Source organism: Symphalangus syndactylus, chromosome 12, assembly GCF_028878055.3.
Source record: "Symphalangus syndactylus isolate Jambi chromosome 12, NHGRI_mSymSyn1-v2.1_pri, whole genome shotgun sequence".
Taxonomy (NCBI): Eukaryota; Metazoa; Chordata; class Mammalia; order Primates; family Hylobatidae; genus Symphalangus; species Symphalangus syndactylus.
This window is the reverse complement of record NC_072441.2, coordinates 38,804,935-38,828,467: the sequence shown is the minus strand read 5'-3', so window position 1 is coordinate 38,828,467 and position 23,533 is coordinate 38,804,935. Positions and strand designations below refer to the sequence as shown.

Sequence of the window (23,533 nt, the reverse complement as noted above, 5' to 3'; positions counted from 1 at the left end):
CTTCTTTCTCGCCTTCTTTCTTGTCTTCCTTTAATGAAGGTGATTTTCTCTGGTGATATGATTTAGTTTCTTGCTCTACTTTTTGTGTATCTGTTGTATGTTTTTTGGTTTGAGGTTACCATGAGGCTTGCAAATACTATCTTATAAACCATTATTTTGAGCTGATAACAACCTAACCCTATTTGCATAAACAAACAAGCAAAAAAAAAAAACTAACAAAAACTCTATGCCTTAACATGGTCTCCCCAACTATTAAACTTTTTGTTTATATCTTACTGTACTGTCTATGTCTTGAAAAGTTGTTGTAGTTATTATTTTTTATTGGTTTGCCATTTAGGTTTTCTACTTAGGATAAGAGTAGTTTACACAAGGCAGTTACAGGGTTATAATATTTTTTGTTTTTCTGTGAACTTTCTACTACCAGTGAGTTTTGTACCTTCAGGTGATTACTTATTGTTCATTAATGTCCTTTTCTTTCTGATTGAAGTACTCTCTTTAGCATTTTTTGTAGGACAGGTCTGGTGTTGATGAAATCCCTCAGCTTTTGTTTGTCTGGGAAAATCTTTTTTTTTTTTTTTTTTTTTTTGAGACGGAGTCTCGGTCTGTCACCCAGGCTGGAGTGCAGTGGCACGATCTCTGCTCACTGCAACCTCCGCCTCCTGAGTTCAAGCGATTCTCCTGCCTCAGCCTCCCCAGTAGCTGGGATTACAGCCCTGCACCACCATGCCTGGCTAATTTTTATATTTTTAGTAGAGACGGGGTTTCATCATGTTGGTCAGACTGGTCTCGAACTCCTGACATCGTGATCTGCCCGCCTCGGCCTCCCAAAGTGCTGGGATTACAGATGTGAGCCACTGCACCCGACCTTGTCTGGGAAAATCTTTATTTCTCTTTCATGTTTGAAGAATGTTTTCACCAGACATACTACTCTAGAGTAAAAGTTTTTCTCCTTCAGCACTTTCAATATGTCATGCCCCTCTCTCCTGGCCTTTAAGGTTTCCACTGAAAAGTCTACTTCCAGATGTATTGATGCTTCATTGTATGTTATTTGTTTCTTTTCTCTGGCTGCTTTTAGGATCCATTCTTTAACCTTGATCTTTAGGAGTTTGATTATTAAATGCCTTGAGGTAGTCTTCTTTGGATTAAATCTGCTTGGTGTCCTATAACCTTCTTGTATTTGGATATTGATATCTTTCTCTAAGCTTGGGAAGTTCTTTGTTATTTCCCTTTGAATAACTTTCTACTCCTATCTTCTTTTTCTTCCTCCTCCTTAAGGAAAATTACTCTTAAATTTGCCATTTTGAGGCTATTTCCTGGATCCTGTAGGCATGCTTCATTGTTTTTTATTCTTTATTCTTTTGTCTTCTCTGACTGTATTTTTAAATAGCCTGTCTTGGAGCTCACTAATTCTTTCTTCTGCTTGATCATTTCTGCCATTAAGAGACTCTGATACATTCTTCTGTATGCCAATTGCATTTTTCAGCTCCAGAATTTCTTTTTGATTCTTTTTAATTATGTCAATCTCTTTGTTAAATTTATCTGATAGAATTTTGAATTTTCTGTCTTATCTTGAATTTCTTTGAGTTTCCTTAAAAGAGCTATTTTGAATTATCTGTCTGAAAGGTCACCTGTCTCTGTTTCTCCAAGATTGGGTTCCTAGTGCCTTATTAATTCATTTGGTGAGGCCATGTTTTCCTGGATTGTCTTGATACTTGTAGATGTTCATCTGTGTCTGGGCATTGAAAAGTTAGGAATTTATTGTAGTCTTCACCGTCTGGGCTTTTATTATCTGTCCTTCAGAAGGCTTTCCAGGTATTTGAAAGGACTTGGGCATTGTGATCTAAGTTGTATCTGCTTTGGAGGGCACCCCAAGCCTAGTAATGCTGTGATTCTTATAGACTCATGGAGTTACCACCTTGAACAAGATCTAGGAGAATTCTCTGGATTACCAGGCAGAGACTCTTGTTCTCTACCCTTTTTATCTCCCTAACAAATGGAGTCTCTCTCTCTCTCAGTCCTGAGCCATCTAAAGCTAGGGATGGAGTGACACAAGCACCCCTGTGGCTACTACCTCTGTGACTACACTGGGTCAGACCTGAAGTCAGCACAGCACTGGGTCTTGCCCAAGGCCGGCTGTAACTACTCCCTGGCTACTTCCTATGTCCGCTTATGGCTCTGGGGCTCTATAGTTAGCAGGCGGCAAAGCCAACCAGGCCTGTGTTCATCCCTCCAGGATGGTGAGTTCCCCCAGGACCCTGCTGGGTCCAGAGGTGCTGTCCAGGAGTCAGGGACTAGAATAAAAAACCTTAGAAGTCTACCTAGTGTTCTATTGTATTGTGCCTGAGCTGGCACTCAAATTACAAGATGCAGTTCTTCCCACTCTTCCCTCTCCTCTTCCAAAAGCAGAGGAGCCCTTCCTCATGATCATCACCACCAGAGGCCCATGGGCAGTACTGCCACACTACCACTATGTTTTCTTAAGGCCCACTATGTTCTCTTAAGTCAGCTTGTCATGAAGGTTGTCTGGCCTGGGACTCATCCTTCATGGCAGTGGGCTCCCTTCTGGCCCAGGGAAGGTCCAGAAATGCCATCCAAGAGTCAGCTCTTAGAATTGGGGACTCCAGGAGCCCACTTGTTGCTCCACCCCCCCAATAGCCGAGATGAACCTGAAGCCAGCAAGTCTGAGAGCCTCACCCAAGGCCCTAGATGTAGTACCTGGGTATCGCTGCTGATTATTCAGTGCCCAAGGGCTCTTCAGTTAGCAGGTGATGAATGCTGCCAGGACTGGGTTCTTCCCTTCAAGGCAGTGGGTTCCCTTCTGGCCCAGGGTGTGCCTAGAAGTGTTGCCCAGGATCTAGGGCCTGGAACAGAGGCATTATGACTCTGACCCTATCATGCTTGGCTGAGCCAGTGTCCAAAATGCAAGACAAAGTCCTCCCCACTCTTCTTTCTCCTCTCCTCAAGCAGAAGGAAAGGGTCTTTTTTGGAGCCACTAGTTGTGCAGCCTGGGGTTAGGGGAGAGGTGATGTCACCACTTCTTTAGCCACCCTGGTAGTTTGGTAGATTGCATGCTCCTCTAGTCCACTGTTTCTGGGCCCAGTTCAGCACTAGGACTCGCTTAGAAGTGCAGTCCTTGTGGCCTAAATTGCCTTTCAAATTCACTTAGAGACCCAGAGCACTTTAGCCTGCAGTGGTGAAGTTTGTGGGAACTCAAGTTCCAACCGCAAGGACCTGTGATTCCCTTCTGGCTAGGGCTGGTTTAAATGTTCCCTCCGTGGGTGGGCATCAGCTGAATTTGGTCGTTTTCCTTTCTGCTCTAACTGGACAGAAATGTTTACTGCCTCACAATTGCTGTGCTCTCCCTCCCTCAGCATGCAGAGGCACTCTGCGCACCAGGTGGCCACTGCTGGGGCTGGGGGAAGGGTGGTATCAGTGCTTCAGGACTGTTTTTTCTACCTCTTCAGTGCCTCTTTTAGCAATACAAAGTTAAAAGCAGGTAGTGCGAGTGCTCGCCTGATTTTTCGTTCTTATGAAAGTGCTTTGCTTACATAGATAGTTGTTAAATTGATGTCCTCTTGTGAGGGGATGATCAGTGGAGGCTTCTCTTCTGCCATCTTACTCCACCTTCTGGGCTTTTGCAAGAATCTTTATGTCCTTTGCCTGTTTTGCAACGGTTATTTCCACGCAAACTAGATGATACATTCTAAAAATGCATAAGTGAGCCCACGTAAACCATAACTGGTGGGAATATGATGAAAATCAATGGGGGCACCACCATGAACCCCCTAATTTGGGAAACTTGACAATTTCCCCAGGATGCCTCACATACCTAAGTGAAACATAGGCACCTGATGTTTTGTTTTATTTACTTGAGACAGGATCTCTTTCTGTTGTCCAGGCTGGAGTGCAGTGCCAAAATCATAGCTCACTGCAGCTTTGAACTCCTACGCTTAAGCAAATCTACTACCTCTGCCTCCCGAGTAGCTGGGACTATAGGCATGCACCACCACACTGGGCTGATTTTAAAAAGTTTTTGTAGAGACAGAGTCTCACTATATTGTCCAGGCTGGTCTTGAACTCTTGGCCTCAAGTGATCCTCCTGCCTCAGTCTCCCAAAGTGTTGCGATTACAGACATGAGCCACTGTGTCAGTCCCATCAGATGTTACTGACCAAGTGAGGGCACCTTAGGTGTGATAGGTAACAATTCATATATTAACTCTTGGGAATTCTTTACTTCTCTATTTTCTAAATTAACACAATTAGAAGCCCTAATAGTTTCTTCTCACATACCAGTGAATGGTCTTACATACGTCCTTGTGCGCAAGGACCCCACTTTGGAGACCACTGCAGCAGGGGATAAAAACAACTTTCAGGCCCCTTGTCAAGTAGGGTAAGGATCACATAAGCCAAAGGCAATAGCAGCCTGGGCTGGTTAGCTTATTTGCTGACAAAGTATCATCACTGAAACTGGTGGATGCATTTTCCTGGGGCAAAGGTCAAGAGCCTTTTTCTGTTCTCATAGGGGTTTATAACCCCAATAAGGTTAAGAATCACTGATATCTTGTTTTGCTTCAAAACTTCAGGCTTCCATAGACTCTTAGTAATTGTTTTGGTAAAGCTGAAATTGCCCTTGATCATATGATAGCCTTAAACTTAGCCAATGTCACACAGTCCTGATTATTTGTGGAGAGAGTAGGTTTTCTTAATGCCAACCTCATAGTCCTGATTATCTGTGGAGAGAGTAGGTTTTCTTAATACCTGACAGTAGCTTTGTTGTGCCTTCCTCCTGTTTTCTTACTACAGTACCAGTCTCAGCCTTCTTTTCTTTCATTTTCTATTCCAGCATCTCTGGCTTTTATTTAGCCCACTGTATGGGTGGCTTTCTATTCTATTCCAGATCTTATTTTTATGCCTTCAAATACTATGCTTTTTTCTTTGATATTTTGTTCTTTAGTGGTGCCATTATTAAGCTTATAAAAATCCAGATCATGCATTTCCTATGGTTTAATGAAATGTAAATAATTCATAAGAGCTGTGATTGCTCTTATTTATTTCATGCAATTTCAATTGCATGACAGCCCTGTGGCTGATGGGTCTGTGTAATTTAGATCTTCATTGATTTCTGTTCCTTAAGTGGTTTTACGGTACAGTTACTTTCATTCTCCTGATACCACAAGTTAGCAGCTCTATGCTTTTCTTAAACTGTTGGTGATTTTCATTTGTGATGGAAGTTGCAGTATTTCTCCCGTCTGCTGACTTAATTTTTTTGTTTGTTTGTTTTTGTTGTTGTTGTGTTTTTGTCCCCCAGGTTGGAGTCCAGTGGCACATTCTCTGCTCACTGCAACCTCTGCCTCCTGGGTTCCAAGTGATTCTTGTGCCTCAGCCTCCCGAGTAGCTGGGGTTACAGGTTTGTGCTACCATGCCCAGCTAATTTTGTGTTTTTGGTAAAGACGGGGTTTCACCATGTTAGCCAGGCTGGTCTTGAACTCCTGTCCTCAAGTGATCTGCCTGCCCTGGCCTCCGAAAGTGCTGGAATTACAGGCATGAGCCACCACGCCCGGCTTCTGCTGACCTAATTCTTGGTTCTGAAGCTGTGGTTGTAATTTAAGCCTCCTGTAAAACACCCAGCCAGCTGTTCAGCATCGCAAGGTATATAGGGTAAATACGTGTTAAATAAAAGAGTGTTTTATTCCTATGATATCGTGTTGTCTCTCTCTTTCTCTGTTTTAAATTGTTTTCTCTCTTCACTTTGCACCATTTTTATACCATTTTATTTTTGTTATAGCAATAAAATATTGTGTGTTCGTGTGTGTGTGTGTGTGTGTGTGTGTGTATGTGTGTCTGTTTAATAACCTTCATCTACCAGGACAAACCTACAAATGTGGAAGAGGGAGGCAATAAAGAGCCCTCAGAAAAGTAAAGTTTAGAAAGTTTATACATTTATATTTTCCTTGAAATATCAGAATTTTTAAATTTTTAAATTTCATTATCTTTTCCTCCCAAATGTGCATATTATTTTAAAACTTAAGTTAGGTTTATTAAAAAACAGCTATCTCATTATGCACCTTTATTATTCGTTATCAACTTTTTTCCCCTACATGTCTATCATTTTATCATCAGTTGACTAATACTAGCCTGTATTTCACTATTTGGCTCATGTACTCTTGCGGGAAATGTTTTTCCTGCTAGCTTTTTCATTTTTCATCTTTCATATTGCTAAAAGTATTACAACTGCTCTGTAAATACCCAAATGAAACAATTATGGAAGGATAGATAGTATAAATAGTGTAACACAATGAGTGATCTCACAGTCATTATCTGCTACTTTGACCTTTTTCTTTTCTTTTTGCCTGAGACTTCTTAATAAAGTTTCTTAGGGCAATGCTAACATCAGTTATCATTTCTTGAACACTTAGTGGCCGCTCAGTCAAAGAAACCCAGCAGTCAGAAGAATTATTTGAAGCCTCTTGAAGCAATTGGGCTGCATCAAGCACTCTGTTCCCAGGGCACTCAGTGAATATTTCCAGTATAACTCTTAACTCATTGTATCATACTTTTATCTATTCACATTTGCTCCTGGAAGGCAGGAAAATGTCTCCAGCAGAGCATGGCTCACAAGGTATTCTTGTATTTATATTTATTTATTTATGAGACTGAGTCTTGCTCTGTCGCCCAGGCTGAAGTGCAGTGGTGCAATCTTGGCTCACTGCAACCTCTGCCTCCTGAGTTCAAGCTATTCTCGTGTCTCAGCCGCCTGAGTAGTTGGGATTGCAGGCGTGTGCCACCACACGTGTCTGTAATTTTTTTTTTTTTTTTTGTATTTTTAGTAGAGATGGGGTTTCACTATCTCTACTAAAACATCATCAGATTGTCCAGGCTGATCTCAAACTCCTGGCCTCAAGTGATCCACCCACCTCGCCCTCCCAAAGTACTGGGATTACAGGCATGAGCCACCATGCCTGGCCAGTATTCTTTAAGTATTTGATTAAATGCCTTGTTTTGCACCACTGTTGCGAGAAAACAACTTCTTCGTCCTTCAGTTCAGCGTTTCTCACCCAGAGGCTGTGTGTGTGTGTGTTGGGGGGTGGGGGGGACTGGGGGGGTAGATTCTATGGCTTTATTCTCAAGGGCCTAAGAATTCAGTGTACACCATTTCATATACTCTTTTTATTAAATGAAAAAGCATATTTTGAGTCATCAGGAGGGATGCTTTAGCAACACTGATCCACTACAGTGATAGCAGTTAACACTAAATTCAGTATTGCTGAAACGTGCCCACAGGGGCTTCTTATAGGCATGTTCTCAGGAGATCTGAAAGTTCATGTTTGAGGATGTTGCTCTCAGGCACAGTTAAGATGCACCTTTTTCTTGGAAATGCCTCCCTCAACCTGCCCAGTCACGTGCCCCCGTAGCACTTACCACATCGTCTATTATGACTCTTATGGGCTTTCCCACCAGCTCTCTCACCCCTCTCTCCAGAGTCAGAACTCTGCTTCTGTAATATTTACTTATTTTACAGCATTCACGGAACTCTTTAATAATTATGCATTGACAAGTCTGTCTCTCCTACTGGACACTAAGCATGTGCAGTTCAGGGTTATTCAGCCTTGTGTACCCAGCACAGTGCTTGCTCCGCGGACTAAGTGCTCATTAAGTTGGTCAAGTTGAGTCAAGAGGTGACTGTGTCAGGCTCAGGACAAACACATGTTTAAGGCTTTCACATTCTTTTGAAATGAGACTCATTGTGGTGATTGCTTTTTCATTTCTTTTTGTTTGTTTGTTTGTTTTGTTTTGTTTTGTTGTTGTTGTTTTTGAGGCAGAGTCTTACTCTGTCGTCCAGGCTGGAGTGCAGTGGTGCCATATCGGCTTACTGCAACCTCTGCCTCCCAGGTTCAAACAATTCTCTTGCCTCAGCCTCTGAAGTAGCTGGGATTACAGGCGTGTGCCACCACACCTGGCTAATTTTTGTATTTTTAGTAGAAATGGGGTTTCACTGTGTTGGTCAGGCTGGTCTCAAACTCCTGACCTCAGGTGATCCACCCGCCTCTGCCTCCCAAAGTGCTGGGATTATAGGCGTGAGCCACCATGCCCAGCCACCTCTGGAACTTATGACTGTCCAACTTCAAGTTAGGGTTCCCATGACTCCCTCTTTGGGTTTGAATAATTTGCTAGGGAGGCTCACAGAACTCAGGGAAACACATTTACTGGTTTATTGTAAAGGATGTTACAAGGGATACAGTGAAGAATACATATGGTAAGCTATGGGGAAGGAGTGTAGAGCTTCTGTGCCCTCCCCGGGTACAACACCCTCCAGGAACTGCCATGTGTTCCGGAAGCTCTCCCAACCCTGTCCTCTTGGGCCTTTTATGGAGACTTTATTGGATAGGTATGACTGACAACCATGTAGAAATGTGACTGACAAAAAGGGTATGATCAAACACTGATAGACTGAGTGAGGGAAACCCACCAAGGCCTGTCTGTTCAGATCCTTCTGGCCTCTCTGTGCAGCCTTCCTTCTTCCAGGGTTTGGGGTAGGACTCCTTCTGAAATGGGAGTCTTGTGACCTACAATCAGACAGGGTAGGTCAGAGAATTTTTTTATGGCTGGCTCCTACACAGCAAGGTGGGGAAGATGCCTGTCTTTGGGACAAGAAGGAGCAGGAAGGAGCAGGTTAAAGGAGATCAGGAGAAGGTCAGAGAGATTCTGTTTTCTGAGGCCTGCTCCTGAGGCCTTAACGTGCCTCAGCATTATAACAAAAGCTATGGGAGTTATGAGCTAGGAGCTGCGGACAAGAACCGACATGTATATATGTCATAATATCACAGATGGTAAACATGGTTACTTTCTAATGTGTCTAATTTCCAGTATACTTAATCCTGTTTCTGTTTTTAGTCTGTTTCATGTCACTTGGTGTGCTTAGTTATATTTAACTACCTGCTTGTCATTGTGTTTTATAAGTTATTTGTTAGAGTGCCGAGTCTTAGGATGAACCTAAGACACAGGGTTCTGTGGGTGTTTCCTGGGATATGAAGAACAGTTCCAGTCTGGGCCCTCCAGAACCAAGCAGGCCCACAGTTTGAAGTTCCCTGGCTCACCCAGGTGTAAGGCTCAAAGGCTTATGAGCCTTATTTCATCCATGATGAAATAAGAATGCCAAGAATGCCCTGGTTTATGGGCATTCTTTATCAGGATGGGTCTATTTTTAAATTTCCTTTTTCTTTTCTTTGATTTGGAACCACTCTGGCCTTCTCCGTAGTCCTATAAATTTGAAGACAGGCAGTTTTGATGCCTTTGGGCCCGAATCTTGGCTCTCTTGTTCCCCTTTCCTGAGGCCACAGAACGGAGGCTGAGTGTACTTGAATGGTGGCAATTGGCTGTTACTCATGTAGGTATCCGCCAAGATTGACCCAGGGGTTCTTGCTCTCCTTAACTCTTCAGTCTTTTAAAGGTACTTCTTCACCCTCCTCAAGAAGTATGTATGTATCTAGGATTTTTCTTTTCCTTCCTTCCCTCCCTCCCTCTCTCCCTCTCTCCCTCTCTCCCTTCTTCCTTCCTTCCCTCCTTCTCTCCCTTCTTCCTTCCCTCCCTCCACTACTTTCTCTCTCCTCCCTCCCTCTCTCCTTTTTCTCCTTCCTTCCCTCCCTCCCTCCCTCTCTCCTTCCCTCCTTCCTTCCCTTCTCTTCTTCTCTCCCTCTTTCATTGCTTTCTCTCTTTCTTTCCTCTTTTCCTTCCTTTCCAGCAGGATAGTTCTGAATAATCTAACCCACTAATCCTAGAAACAGGAGATTTAAAAATTTATTTAGAAATAGTAAATTATTAACAACTGACAATAAGCCTTAAAATAGGCATACCCTTTTAGGATTCTTTTAGATTTGTCAGTCAAGGCAGATAACATAGATCATCAGTCAGTATAAAAATATGTCACTTACATATTTCCAGTAAACAGATCCTTAAAAAATGACCCACAATTATAAAACCTTTCCAAGAAATGAGTAACTTGAATGATTAGCCTAACTTACTAGAATTTATTCTTTACACTTACCATCAAGATACTTCCTAAGGCAAGAAGTCAAACTCAAACTGGCTTAAGCCACAAAGGGTATTTGTTGACTCAAATGGAAAGACTTGGGATGGATTACTTCAGGAATAGCTGGATCCAGAAATTCAAATATTGTCATTAGGCATAGTGTCTGTCTGCCTGATCTTCAGTCTCTGACAAGCTCTCCTTTGGTGGTGAGATGGATTTTAGGAACTCCGGACTCGCAGTCTATGCTTGAATTCAATGATCTCCAAACTTTGTTGATTATGTACCCAACAGTAAAAGTTAAGCATAATAGTCCCAGTGTGTATATATTTCTTTATATATGATATGCTACTAGATACTACTTTTATGTGTTATATAATGTATATTTGTTATGGTATACATATGCTGTAAGTTATATTGCTGTGTTGTATGTATATTCTATGTTATACTAATTATGGAGTTCAATTTTTAGTTTTTAATATAAATAATAAAATAGAAATACTAATATTTTGTATACTCCCAATGGATTGTTTTCTACACCCCACTTTGGGGACTACAATAACAGTACTGTGAACCATGTTTCATTGGTTCTTTTTGGCCTACCTTGAGTCATGTGCCATTCCTGAGTCCAGAGTCCTTGAAATAGTAAAAGCAAAATTTTATTAATATGAAGTGACAGATATCTGACTAGGCTTAAATAGAGAGATGCTATTTATCTTTCTGATGCTATTTATATTCTGGAATCATATTATCATTGATATTTCATCCAAAAAAGGAGTCATAGTCCTTCTCTAAGTATAGAGTTACAGAACAAAGATTCTCTTCTTCCATAACAATCTAATTCCATTCGTTTATACTAAGTTTCTGTAATGTTGTACCTGGAGTATCATGAAAATGTCTTGTCTGGTTTTTGTTCATATACTCACTCACATACAATTGATACACACACTCACACAAACATACATACTTTCTCTAGTGACGGATGAATGCTCTATGTTAAGATGTAGGAATTGATGAGTCTTGTAAGTAAAATCCAATTTTTATAATTCTTGAGATTGGCTGTTTTTTTATTTTGTTTTTAATTTTTAATTTTTTTGAGAGGGAGTCTCGCTCTGTCACCCAGGCTGGAGTACAATGGTGTGACCTTGGCTCACTGCAACCTCCATCTCCTGGGTTCAAGCAATTCTCCTGTCTCAGCCTCCCGAGTAACTGAGATTACAGGTACCCGCCACCACACCCAGCTAATTTTTGTATTTTAGTAGAGATGGGGTTTTTCACCATGTTGGTCAGGCTGGACTCGAACTCCTGACCTCAAATGATCTGCCCACCTCAGTCTCCCAAAGTGCTGGGATTACAGGTGTGAGCCACCACGCCTGGCCGAGATTGGCCATTTTGAACAAGATGGGTGGCTGTGTGGAAAGGTAGGAGGTAGAAGGTCTGGAATAATTTTTCATGTAGTTTTAGAAATGGAAGAAGCTCTCTGCCATAACTAGAGTTGCTTTTTTATTCTGTGTTCATAAAGAGGCTTTTCAGTATATGACATGCCATATGTACCAGCTCAAGTTTAGGGAAAGCAAGTTATTTCAAAAGGAACTGAGGGAGAGGCTTTCCTGATATTTAAAATTAATCTTCTGTGGCAGAAATGCAATGGCACATCATGATTCTGAGATGAAAGAAGAATGTCTAAGGGAAGACCTGAAGTTTTACTTCATGAGCCCTTGTGAAAAATACCGAGCCAGACGCCAGATTCCATGGAAACTGGGTTTGCAGATTTTGAAGATAGTCATGGTCACCACACAGGTAACTTATATTATTATTTCATTTGGTTTTTACCTTACCCCAAGACAAAACTACAAAACTCTTTTCGTGTGTTCTGTACTTGACTTTTGTTCTGAAAAGCCCACACTCAAGTTCATAAAACTAAAATTATATTGACTCTGGAGAGCAGAGGGTAGGTTGAAGTTCTGTTTAGAAGACAACCTTGTCTTAGTAAGAGATCCTGAGGTCCTCTCTGTACAGATTCTATAAATGCTGAATAAATGTAGATCTGTGGTGAGGGGTTTCTATATCTGAGTGACACACATTTGTGTTCTGGAACTCTCTATTAAGCACAGCTTATTCAAATATACTTTCAAAAGCTGCATTTTTTTGTCTTCAGACTTGTAGAATCCTAAGTTTTCCTTTTATCATACCAATGTGCTCTATCTAAGTAAATACTGATCCTAGGTGCTATTGGGATTGTACAAAAGCTACATTTAGACCTTTCGTTCAAGTTCATGTTGTTGAGCTCTTTATTACTGGTATCAAAACAGCCATCAGAGTTTTCCTGTAGTTTTGGGGCCTGTATTGCTGAACCAGTATTGGGGAGGCTTCTCTGTAGGTCAGGCGTCCCTAATCCCTGGGCCACGGACCTGTTAGGAACCAGGCTGCACAGCAGGAGGTGAGTGGTAGGCAAGGGAGCAAAGCTTTATCTGTTTCTTTAGCTGCTCCCCATGGCTTGCAGTACTGCCTGAGCTCCGCCTCCTGTCAGATCAGTGGTGGCATTAGATTCTCATAAGAGCACAAACCCAATTGTTAACTGCACATGCAAAGGATCTAGGTTGGTGCTCCTTATGAGAATCTAATACCTGATGATCTGTCACTGTCTCCCACCACCCCTAGATGGGACCTTATAGTTGCAGGAAAACAAGCTCAGGGCCCCCACTAATTCTACATTATGGTGAGTTGTATAATTGTTTCATTATATATTATAATGTGGCAATAATAGGAATAAAATGCACAACTAATGTAATGCACTTGAATCATCCTGAAACCATTACCCAACACCCCCTTCTGCCCCACTCCAGTCCCTGGAAAAATTGTCTTCCACAAAACCAGTCCCTGTTGCCAAGAAGGTTGGGGATCATTGCTGTAGTTAACTATATTTGAAACACATGCCCTTTTAAACTGATGGGGGATATTTGGCTCTATTGGCAAATAATCATTCTGTTATCAGTGTAGAGGTGTGTAAAGATGTTATTTCTGGAACATAAAAATAAATACTTAAAATACCTTTATGTAGTTTTAGAAATTGGAGAAGGTCCCTGCCATAACTAGAGTTGCTTCTTTATTCTGTGTTCATAAAGAGGCTTTTCAGTGTATGACATGCCATATGTACCAGCTCAAGTTTAGGGAAAGCAAGTTACTTCAAAAGAAAAAACAAGGTTGAGATGCAAAGACATTGTTAAACGTGTATGCTTATTGTTAGCTTATTTTCATTCTTGGTTTTGAAGTTTTGGTCTTGGCAACCAATAAAATAGGTACATTGATACATTGTTAGTATTACTTGGAAGGAGAAGAAATAATGTCCCCTTTTGTCAGTTGGTTAATTTTAATTGTTTCCCAATTTCTTTTCTTGCTAAACCAACTTCCTTCAATTATTTGATCTATTAACGTTACTAAAATTCTAATTTACCCAGGCATAAAATATCATTGCCATCTGTATTAGTGTGTTCTCCCATTGCTGTGAAGAACTACCTGAGACTGGGTAATTTATGAAGAAAGAGGTTTAATTGACTTAGTTCTGCAGGCTATACAAGAAGCATGGCTGGGGAGGCCTCAGGAAACTTACAATCATGGGGGAAGGTGAGGAGGAAGCAGGCACATCTTTGTAAGGCAGAGCATGAGAGAGAGCAAAGGGGAAGGTGATACAGACTTTTAAACAACCAGATCTCATGAGAACTCACTATCATGAGAACAGCAAGGGGGATGTCTACCCCCATGATCTAGTCACCTCTCACCAGGAGGCCCCTCCTGCAACATTGGGGATTACAATTCGACTTGAGATTTTGGCAGGGACACAAATATAAACCATATCACCATCTTGGATTTACCTACTTTTTCCTGATACCTACTAAATCTTATTGATTCTTCCTTCAAAACTGCATCTATTTATGTTTTCCCATACTCACTATCTTCTGTCTAGCACAGACTCTTTAGTTAATGAAAAATAAATGTGAAGCATCTCATATTGTGGGCCTTCTGTTGGGAATACAACTGTGACTGTATTACCAGTGCTGCTGACAGCTAACAGTTAGCTTAGTGTTTGCCATGTCCTAGGCACAATATATGTTTTATGTACGTCAACTCATTTCATCCTCGTCGCAACCCTGTGAGGTAGGTTCAATTATAATCCCCTTTTTATGGATGAAGAAACTGGAGCAAAGGGAGTTAAGTAATTTGTTTACAATCCTTCAGTTAGTAAGTGACAGAGCTGGGATTTGTGCCTGGGCAGTCTGGCTCCGGAGTCTGTACTCTTCTCAGACTGTTTCTATTCTAGATATAGGTCCTGTCCTCAGAGTTTGCAGTGTTGGAATATAGATAAGTTAATTAGGCTGCTTGTAGCCTTGTCTTATACCTACCTTTCTTATCCATATACATTCGATGCTAATATCAGCTTAATTTTTCATAGAATAGACTTTATTGTGTCACTCTCCTGTTCAGAAACTCCTATAAAACCCTACTTCCCAAGAAGAAAATTTCACCTCTCTAGCCAGGAATTCAAAGAGTTCCAGTCTCCTTCAACTTGTCTTTCCAACAAGTTTTCATCTACTGTTTCCTACCCAAATCCCAGCCAGACAGTGATTCTCTTCCACATCCTGTTTGTTCCTCCAAGTCCAGGGTGATTCTTTTTCTCCCTTACCTTTCAGGTACTATTTGAAGTCCCATCTCCCCCACTGGGCCTTGCCTGACCATCCAGCACATGGTTTTCTTTAGTACTTCTTCCTGTCTACATGACTACTTTTATTTTTTATTATTATTTCAAGATGGGGGTCTCTCTGTGTCACCCAGGCTGGAGTGCAGTGGCACAATCATAGCTTACTGCAAGCTCGAACTCCTGGGCTCAAGAGATCTTCCCACCTCAGCCTCTTAAACAGCTGACTAAAGGCACATACCACTGCACCTGGCTTTTTATTTTATTTTTGTAGAGATGGGGTCTTGCTTTGTTGCCCAGACTTGATTTGAACTTGTGGCTTCAAACAGTCCTCTCGCCTTGGCCTCCCAAAGGGCTGGGGTTATAGGCGTGAGCCACTGTGCCCAGCCTACTAATTTTGCTTGAAATAACAAAATATTTCTGGGAACTATAGTTTACTTTTCGTGTGGGCATACCCTGTTTCCCCTAATAAAATTGGGAAGGATTAAACTTTCGTTTTCTTATAGGATCATTCTAACAAATTTTGCTATTTGGGTGATATCTAATTGGAGAAGATTTCTTGATTACCTTTCCTTGCATAGTATCTCACCTTTCCCTCCCTCTCTTTTTCTGTCTTTTTGTGTTCCATCCTCAAGTCTAATGGGATGGGTATGAGGACTGATGAGAAAGAAAATTTTTTTTAAAATTCCTGCTCTGAATTCTGCAGTAGTTTATAATCTTGAGGGAGGTGTCTACATTCTTTTGCTAGTTCTACTCTTTCTCTCCCATATCCTTTGTACATAATTAGAGCAGTATCTTGTTTTTACCTGGTACAGAATATTTTATCCTACATTGATGTCATAATGAGGTCTTAAATTCATCATCTTTGCCAGACTACACTTATAAGTAATTATTTTTCTGTCTTGTATCATACTCTCAGTGAATCTTGTCTAATTAGTGGGACTAGGATGCATTTTGCTGTCAATGCCTTTAAAAAAACCCAGTCATTTGGCCAATACCATCTTCCGTTACTCTTACTCTGCAGGGAGTGTTTGGTTCTGTCATAACAAGAAAGGGACTTCGCAGTTTACTCCCAACCTTCCCCAATGCTGGGCCATACATTTTTATCTTGGCTTGTTCTATGAATAGAATGGAGGAAATTTCTTGCTCCTGATGCCAGATACGGGAGGTTCCAAGCAGAGATTACAACGGAGTCCTCTCATCCCCAAAGCTGAGTTTTGATGAGCTTCGAGTTTAAGGTTGTGGCTTCAAATATCAGCAAACTATATACCACTTTCATGGTCAATTTGTTCATTCCCTAGTTCACATTTTTTTTGTATTTCTTTAGCTTCACTATTAACGTGGGAGGAATGGGTCTAATATCCCTGCCTCTAGAGTTACAATGGCAGCATTTCAGTTTAAGAGGTTGTGGGGCCAAGAGGTTGAGAGAACAGACTCTAGAATCAAACAGACCTGGGTCCAGATTCTTACTCTAACATTTTCTGGATATTCCAACCTGGATAAATTACTTGACGTCAGATTGCATATGTATCAAATGGGATTATATTCATCAGCTGATTGAGTGTTTGACATTGTGATGGGCATTATTTCATTTCCTGAGTATATAATAGCAGGGAAAAAGGAAAAACATTCCTGTCCTTGCAGAGCCCAGTGTAATAGCTCCCTCACAGGGTGTTGAGAATTAAATGAAAAATAATCATTTTAAATTTTAGCACAATGCCTAGTTCTTAACAGATAAGAGTTGTTATTCAATACCATGCAGTGTTGTTCTTTTCCACATTGTATCCCAGCTTGGTTTAGAGTAAGCACTCAGCAAACTTTGATTGAAGAACTTCATTCATGTGTGGTGTGTGGACCAGTTTTTTCATATGTGTCAGTAGTTTTAATAAAACTTTGAAGCAATCATGTATGTGTTGCTTGCCTGGTTTACATTTTAGCTTTCAAGAGCAACATGACCTTTTCTGGCTTCTCCTATAGGCACCACTGACAGACATCACATGCTTAGAAGAACTTACAACCTTCTGTTGCTTAATTTTCAGCACAAGCTGGATGATGTGGGACTTCTTATCTGATGTTTTCCTTAGAACAGCTGAGTTTTAACAGTTGCACAATCCTTTGACATGGCATTTGAGGAATGTGACATGATGAGACTCAAATGCTGAACAGTAGCATCTGTGTACATTCTCAAGTGATAGTTGCCTTTCCTAATTTTGAAAAGCTAGCACTTAAATTCGTTATAAGAAGCATCCCAAAGAACTTTTTCAGCAGAAGGAAGTTGTTTTTATAGCATAACACAGATGACTTTGGAATTAGACTTGGCTTCCATTCTGGTGACTTGGGCAATTTAATGAGGCTAAATCTCAGGTTGCACATATGTAAAATGGAATAACAGTAATAACATTTTCATAGACCGCTTGGAGTAAATGAGGCACTGCATGTAAAGCAGTTAGCACAGTACCTGGCATATAATAATTGCTGAAAATAGTGACTATTTTTCCTAATTGTTTAGTATTTTTTTAAATGACAAAATATAAAAGCTAAAAAATGTAAACCATGAAAAAAACCTTATACCTGTATGTTGTTTGCATATGCAAATTAATATTAGCTATTTTACTCTATTTTTTTAGAGACAGGTCTTGCTATATTGCCAAGGCTAGCCTTGAACTCCTGGACTTAAGCGATCCTCCACCTCGGCCTCCCAAGCAGCTGGGACTACAGCCACAGGCCACCTCACCCAGCTAAATTAACATTAGTTTTATCTGAATTGTTCAGAATTGTATCTTGTATATTATTGGTCAGATGTATCATATTGAACCATGGAATGACAACAAATAACAGAACTGTCAGGGTCATCTAGTTACACTTGCTAATTTTACATAGGAGGAAAACAGTCCCAAAATTTGGTGGCTTAGTTGAGTGAGGACTTGGAGCAAACTTTCTAGTCTCATTGTTTTATAAGGCAGCTGAAGAAATCACTTAGGGTGGTGGGGAAAGGTGTGTGGGACAGGGCTTACAGAGATTTGACTACCATCACTGCCTATGTGTGTATGTGAGAGAGACGGAGAGGACGCACGTAAGAGAGTGTGAATGTGTGTGTGAGAGTGCATGTGTGATGGGGTATGTGTGTAGCTATGTGTGTAGTTTCCTAGGTTTTTTGTAAACTTTTGGTGCTGACTAATTTCCTCCATTTATTGGGTTCCAAGAAGAAAACTTTCACTTCTGGTGAAGAGAGCCCTTGGGTGCCTAAATTCTGCCAGAATACAGTGAAAGGGAGAATAAGTGGGCATTTTTTCAGGAGTAGGTGGATGCTTGGTGACAATGAATGGGTTTGACATCATATAAGTAAAGCATGCTCTGTTATTCTTTCATGTGCTTTGATACTGTAGAATTTGGTGAGGGAAACTCTCAGGTGTAAATTTTATACAGAATTCTTGCAGAGCTGAATTAATTGAATTCTTTTGACAACTATTACCTCCTAGCTGGAGTAAGTATTTATGTAGGCTACTTTTCAAAAAACACTTTTAAAAGCCATATGTAAAACATAGTTGTGATTTTAAAAAATACTACAATTTCTAAATCTTAATACAATGAGTTACTGCTTTACTAAGTAATCGATTTTGAAAACAATTAACTTGAAATCCAAATATAAGAAAAATGAATTGAGACTTAGCTGATTTGGATTCTTTCTTTCTTAATTAAAGGCCAGTAGAGTCAGTAGTCATTGGGAGCAGTAATCTCTTCTAATTTTATGCTACTTTGAATTGCTGGTGTAGCTTGATGAGGTTATTCTTCTGTGGGACTTGTATTTTGACATTGATGCTATTAGTATAAACCAAAAAAATTGATATTATTTTCTGATGTTTATAGGTAATGGTTGATGATAGTGAGAAGACATTTGCCTCCCCTGATAAATGGTATAATTCATGTATTTCTATTTTATTTTATTTTTTAGCTTGTTCGTTTTGGTTTAAGTAACCAGCTGGTGGTTGCTTTCAAAGAAGATAACACTGTTGCTTTTAAGCACTTGTTTTTGAAAGGATATTCTGGTACAGATGAAGATGACTACAGCTGCAGTGTATATACTCAAGAGGATGCCTATGAGAGCATCTTTTTTGCTATTAATCAGGCAAGTGTTTTGTTGCGAATGACCTATACTTTAACAATGTATTGATACTTGGCCTTGTCTTAGCAAACAAACAAAAATTATACACATGTTAAAATATTCTAATGTAAGTTCTGCAGTCTGCCAAAAAATGTTTATTGCTATTTCTGAAGCTACATTTCTACACAAAAGAGTTTGCCTATTTTGACTTTTAAAAAAATATTTATCTTTTTAACTTATCACTTCATACCTACTGCTTTTGGAAAATTACTCCAGATCAAATAGCAAGAGTAGATTTTTAATCTCAGAAGGCTTGATGAAAGCTTAATATAAAATCAAAGATTCCAGCCTGGCATGGTGACTCATGCCTGTAATCCAAGCACTCTGGGAGGCTAAAGTGGGTTGATCCTTTGAGTCCAGTCTGGGCAACATTGTGAAACCCCATCTCTGTAAAATAAATAAATAAGTAAATAAAAAATCAGGGATTCTGTGGCCTTAATTGTGATGTTTTAGCATTAATAACCCTAGCTGAATCTTAAGAATATGGAATATAAAACAGTTGTATCTGGACAGGTATGAGAAAGCAGATTAGTAGACTTGAAGAAATAATTTAGGAAAGAGAAACTGTTCCTGCTCTTTTTCATTCATTCAATAAATATTGAAGTATCTAATACATAGCAGGTGTTATTCCAGACATTGAGGATGTGGCAGTGAATAAAGCAGACAAAACGCCTCCCTTTATAGAGCTTAATTCTAGAAGGAAGAGCTAGACAAAAAGAAGTGAAATGTGTAGTATCAAATGCTGGCTCCCTGAGAACACCACACAAAAAACATGTTGATGAGCAAAGCTGAGCTTATTACTTAGGGTGGTAAGGGAGATGCTATATTGATCAGTTGCTATATAGCTTTGGGTGAGGAGGGAGTTCTTTAATGTGAGGGGAGCTTGATTAGAATTAGGTAAGGATGATGATATAATAATTTAGGACTGATGGACACAGCAAGGTGAGGATTGGGGAGGCAGTTTCAAAGAATCTTGGAGTTGTTTTCAGACAAAATCTTCCAATTGTTATCTATTTCAATGAATTTTTTGGATGTTCCTGAAATAATACAGGGACCTTTATGGTCCAGGGCAAAAATTTTCAGGAATAGTAAAGTTGTATTAATGAAGACAGAGTTAGTAAAGCCCTATTAGTGCAGATAGCCAACAGTAAAGCCATGTTAATGTAAGCTCAGGTAAGCTAATGTTGGTTCATGTTAGTCATTGATGTAAGCTGTGGACTGTGGATGGCTCATGTCCTCAGTAGATATTAGAAAGTAATAACTGGTAAGAGGTAGAGCAGGGAAGGAGATGGGAAGTACCTGGGTGTGGTGATGAATGTTTGTGATTTTCTTTCTTTCTTTATTTTTTACTGCATTTATTTTATTTTTATTTGACAGGGCATAATTGCACACAGTATATAGTTATGGGGTACAATGTCATGTTTTGATATATGTTTGCAATTTTCCTTGGCTTGGGGAGGGAAGGCCTCATTGAGGTGCGGAATTGAGAGCTGAGGGAGTGAGTAAACCGAGCGGGTAGGTACGTTGGTCTTCAGGCAGAGGGAATAGCAAAGGCCAGAGGCAAAAATATGCGTGTGAGCTCCAGGAACTGCCTGGAGGCCAGTGCAGCTTTGCGGGGTGGAGCCAAGGGACTGGAGTAGGAGATGAGGTCCTAGAGCTAAGGCAGGCTTGGCTTTGGCTGAGTGAGGTGGGAGCCGTCCATCACCTTGTTTTGTTTCGAGTTCTGTGAGGCAGTGTCTTGCTGAACAACCTGAGAAGATTTCTTTGTAGTATTTTAAATTGGGAAGTTCTATTGAGGGCTATGATGTAAACAATACAAAGTAACTGAAAGTACATTCTATATGCTATAACCTCTGATCAAAGTTTTAAAAGGTCATATGTGATTTTTATTTGACTCTGTTTTAATAGTATCATCAGCTAAAGGACATTACCCTGGGGACCCTTGGTTATGGAGAAAATGAAGACAACAGAATTGGCTTAAAAGTCTGTAAGCAGCATTACAAGAAAGGGACCATGTTTCCTTCTAATGAGACACTGAATATTGACAACGACGTTGAGCTCGGTAATGCAGTGATAATTTCATGATGTACTTTATCATCTTCTGGTAAGAGCAAAAATGCCCTTATGTGCTAGCAACCCGAATGGAACAACTTTGCTTTGGTGAGAGCTAACCTGTTAGGGGCTGACACTCCAACACTGGCCTGCAGAGGGGCTTTGGCTCAGGAAACTGTGGGATTGTGGCAATGGGACAGGGACAGCATTCGTGGATCTATTTGGAGCAACTCAAGATTGTTGGTTTTGGGGTATATTCACAGGTCCTGTTTTTTGTTTTTATTTCCCTATGAGGTCGTGATTAGGCTTTTTGAAAAAATGATCTGTATGTGTTAAACGAAATAATATACATAAAGATGCTTTGTACACTTGTTTTTATTATTTGTAAAATATAGAAATGCTCTTCAAAGGTGAATTGTGATTAATAGCTCATTTTCTCTCTTAGGAGATCCCTTGGCAACAAGTTAATGGCTAATCAAGTCGAATTGTTTTGTGCTATTTTGTTAAGAATTTAAGAGCATACTGTATGTAAATGCGAGGTGTTTGGCTTAAGACTTTTTGTTTTTTAAAATAATGTTTTATTATTTTATTGTTTTGTTATTCACTCAACAAACCTCTGGTGTGTAGTCATCATGTCCAGAACACTCAGTTTTATGTGCTGGGGTTGCAAAGATTAATCAGTTGTGGCTCCTCAAGTACTAACAGTTCAGGAGTAGGGGTTCTAACAGCAGTTTAAATTTGGAATGCTTTTATTAAAATTAGAGCTTCACATTGATGAGTTCATTTGATCGTACTTCCTATAATCCGATCTTAAGGTACCTCGATGACACAACAGGAGAATACCCCATGAGACAGAGGTTTTAATTGTTTCTATAGGCAGCCCGCTCAGAATCTCTTTGTGAGTAAATGTGTCATGTGCTCTTGACTCTGAAAGAACCAGCCCATAAGCCGGCACCATCAAGGGCACATGTGGTATCTGGCTCCCATGGTGCTTTCAGAGACCATCTAGAGGAGAGTTACCTGGTTCTGTAGCCAGCAACATTGAAATGTCAGTTGTCACTTGTCTTATCTCCCTGGAAGCTTCTGCTAACCTGAGACCTATTTGGAGTCCACCTGCAGGGGCTAATTCTGTTTTAATCTTTTACATGTGTGGTCAGCTATGCTCTTCCCTGTAGGTGATTCCAGTAACTGTGACAGGAGGACTTGTCCCGTTACCCTCTGTTTCAAGTAAGCCATCTGTCCCTTGCCCTTTTAAAAATATGTGACTCATTGGATGTACCATACAGTGGTTTCCCCATGATTCATATACTGTTTTCCTCAATTGATTTTTCTTAGAAAATTGATTAAAGAAATGTGGCCAAAGTCATATCAGTGGCTAGTTAGCACTGGAAATGCTGGAAAGCAGGATTTATTTCCTAACCATCGGACAGCCTTTCCCTTGTTCATTTCATTTCTCTCAGAATATGGACTATGTTTAACTAAATGGACAGAGGTTGGTTATTAATTTGAGTTTATTTTAAGAGAGTTGCTTAAATATGTTAATTGTATTCTTTGACTTATTAAATATAACTTGTCAAAGAGAATCTTCTGACATATCCAAAAGGTATAATGAAGATTCTTCGAATATGTGATAATAGATTTTAGGCCCTCTTTCCTTGGATACATTGAAGGAAGCCTGCAGATATAAATAGGATTGAGTTTGACTTCATTCATTTGGCACTATAGTTGATGTAGGTGAATTAGCAGAAGCTGTTCCAGATTAACTACTCATGAATTTTGCACTATCTTTACTATTAAGGGAATAGTAATAGAGGTAGGAGGACTTTAAATATCCTTCAGTATTCTAAACACAGATATCTGCCTATACGCCCAGCTTTCCTGGTGGGCTTATATTTAGCTGCACAGCTGATTGTGTAGCTCAAGATTAGTATTTCCCTTAATTTATGCTAATGGGTATATCCCTTCTGGTTCTGCCTCTAGAACTACAGCTTTCCAGGTCAGCCTCATTGGGAGGACTGTTATGAATCCTGTTAAAAAATGTTTGGCTTGGCGCGGTGGCTCACGCCCACGCCCTTAATCCCAGCACTTTGGGAGGCCAAGGTGGGTGGATCACCTGAGGTTGGGAGTTCGAGACCAGCCTGACCAACATGGAAAAGCCCCGTCTCTACTAAAATTACAAAATTAGATGAGCATGGTGGCACATGCCTGTAATCCCAGCTACTTGGGAAGCTGAAGCAGGAGAATTGCTTGTACCCAGGAGGCAGAGGCTGCAGTGAGCTGAGATTGCACCATTGCACTCCAGCCTGGGCAACAAGAGTGAAACTCTGTCTCAAAAATAAATAAATAAAATTTTTTTACAACATTTGGGTAACTAACATTTTAATGTAGTGTTTCACTTTCTGTAATACGATTTTTGAGTGTCTTATATTCTTTTCCACATGTTCTTTGCATGAGACATTATGACCATTTCATCGTTTTTCCTGCTGTTTTAAGAAAAACAGGAATCTAACCTCCCCCTGAAAGGGTTATTTCTTTGGCTGGAGTATTCTGTGAGATCATGTTCATTTGAGTTATGAGGTTGTTACTGTAGATATCAGTTTA

The 23,533-nt window shown here is 40.2% G+C and overlaps 1 protein-coding gene across 8 annotated transcripts in view; it reads left to right on the top strand.

Annotated features, from left to right (window-relative positions):
* Positions 1-23,533, top strand: part of MCOLN2 (mucolipin TRP cation channel 2) — an 82,691-nt gene that overhangs the window by 19,836 nt on the left and 39,322 nt on the right. For 7 of the 8 annotated variants that reach the window (XR_010117332.1, XM_063624235.1, XM_063624234.1 and 4 more), the window contains exons 2-4: positions 11,666-11,825; positions 18,671-18,844; positions 20,789-20,942. Coding sequence is in view for 7 of the 8 variants with exons in the window: in XM_063624235.1 (XP_063480305.1) it covers positions 11,666-11,825; positions 18,671-18,844; positions 20,789-20,942 (488 nt within the window). In the remaining variant the exon portion in view is untranslated. Of the gene's footprint in view, positions 1-5,309; positions 5,409-11,665; positions 11,826-18,670; positions 18,845-20,788; positions 20,943-23,533 lie in introns of those variants that run through there. The other variant, XM_063624236.1, reaches the window with a different exon arrangement.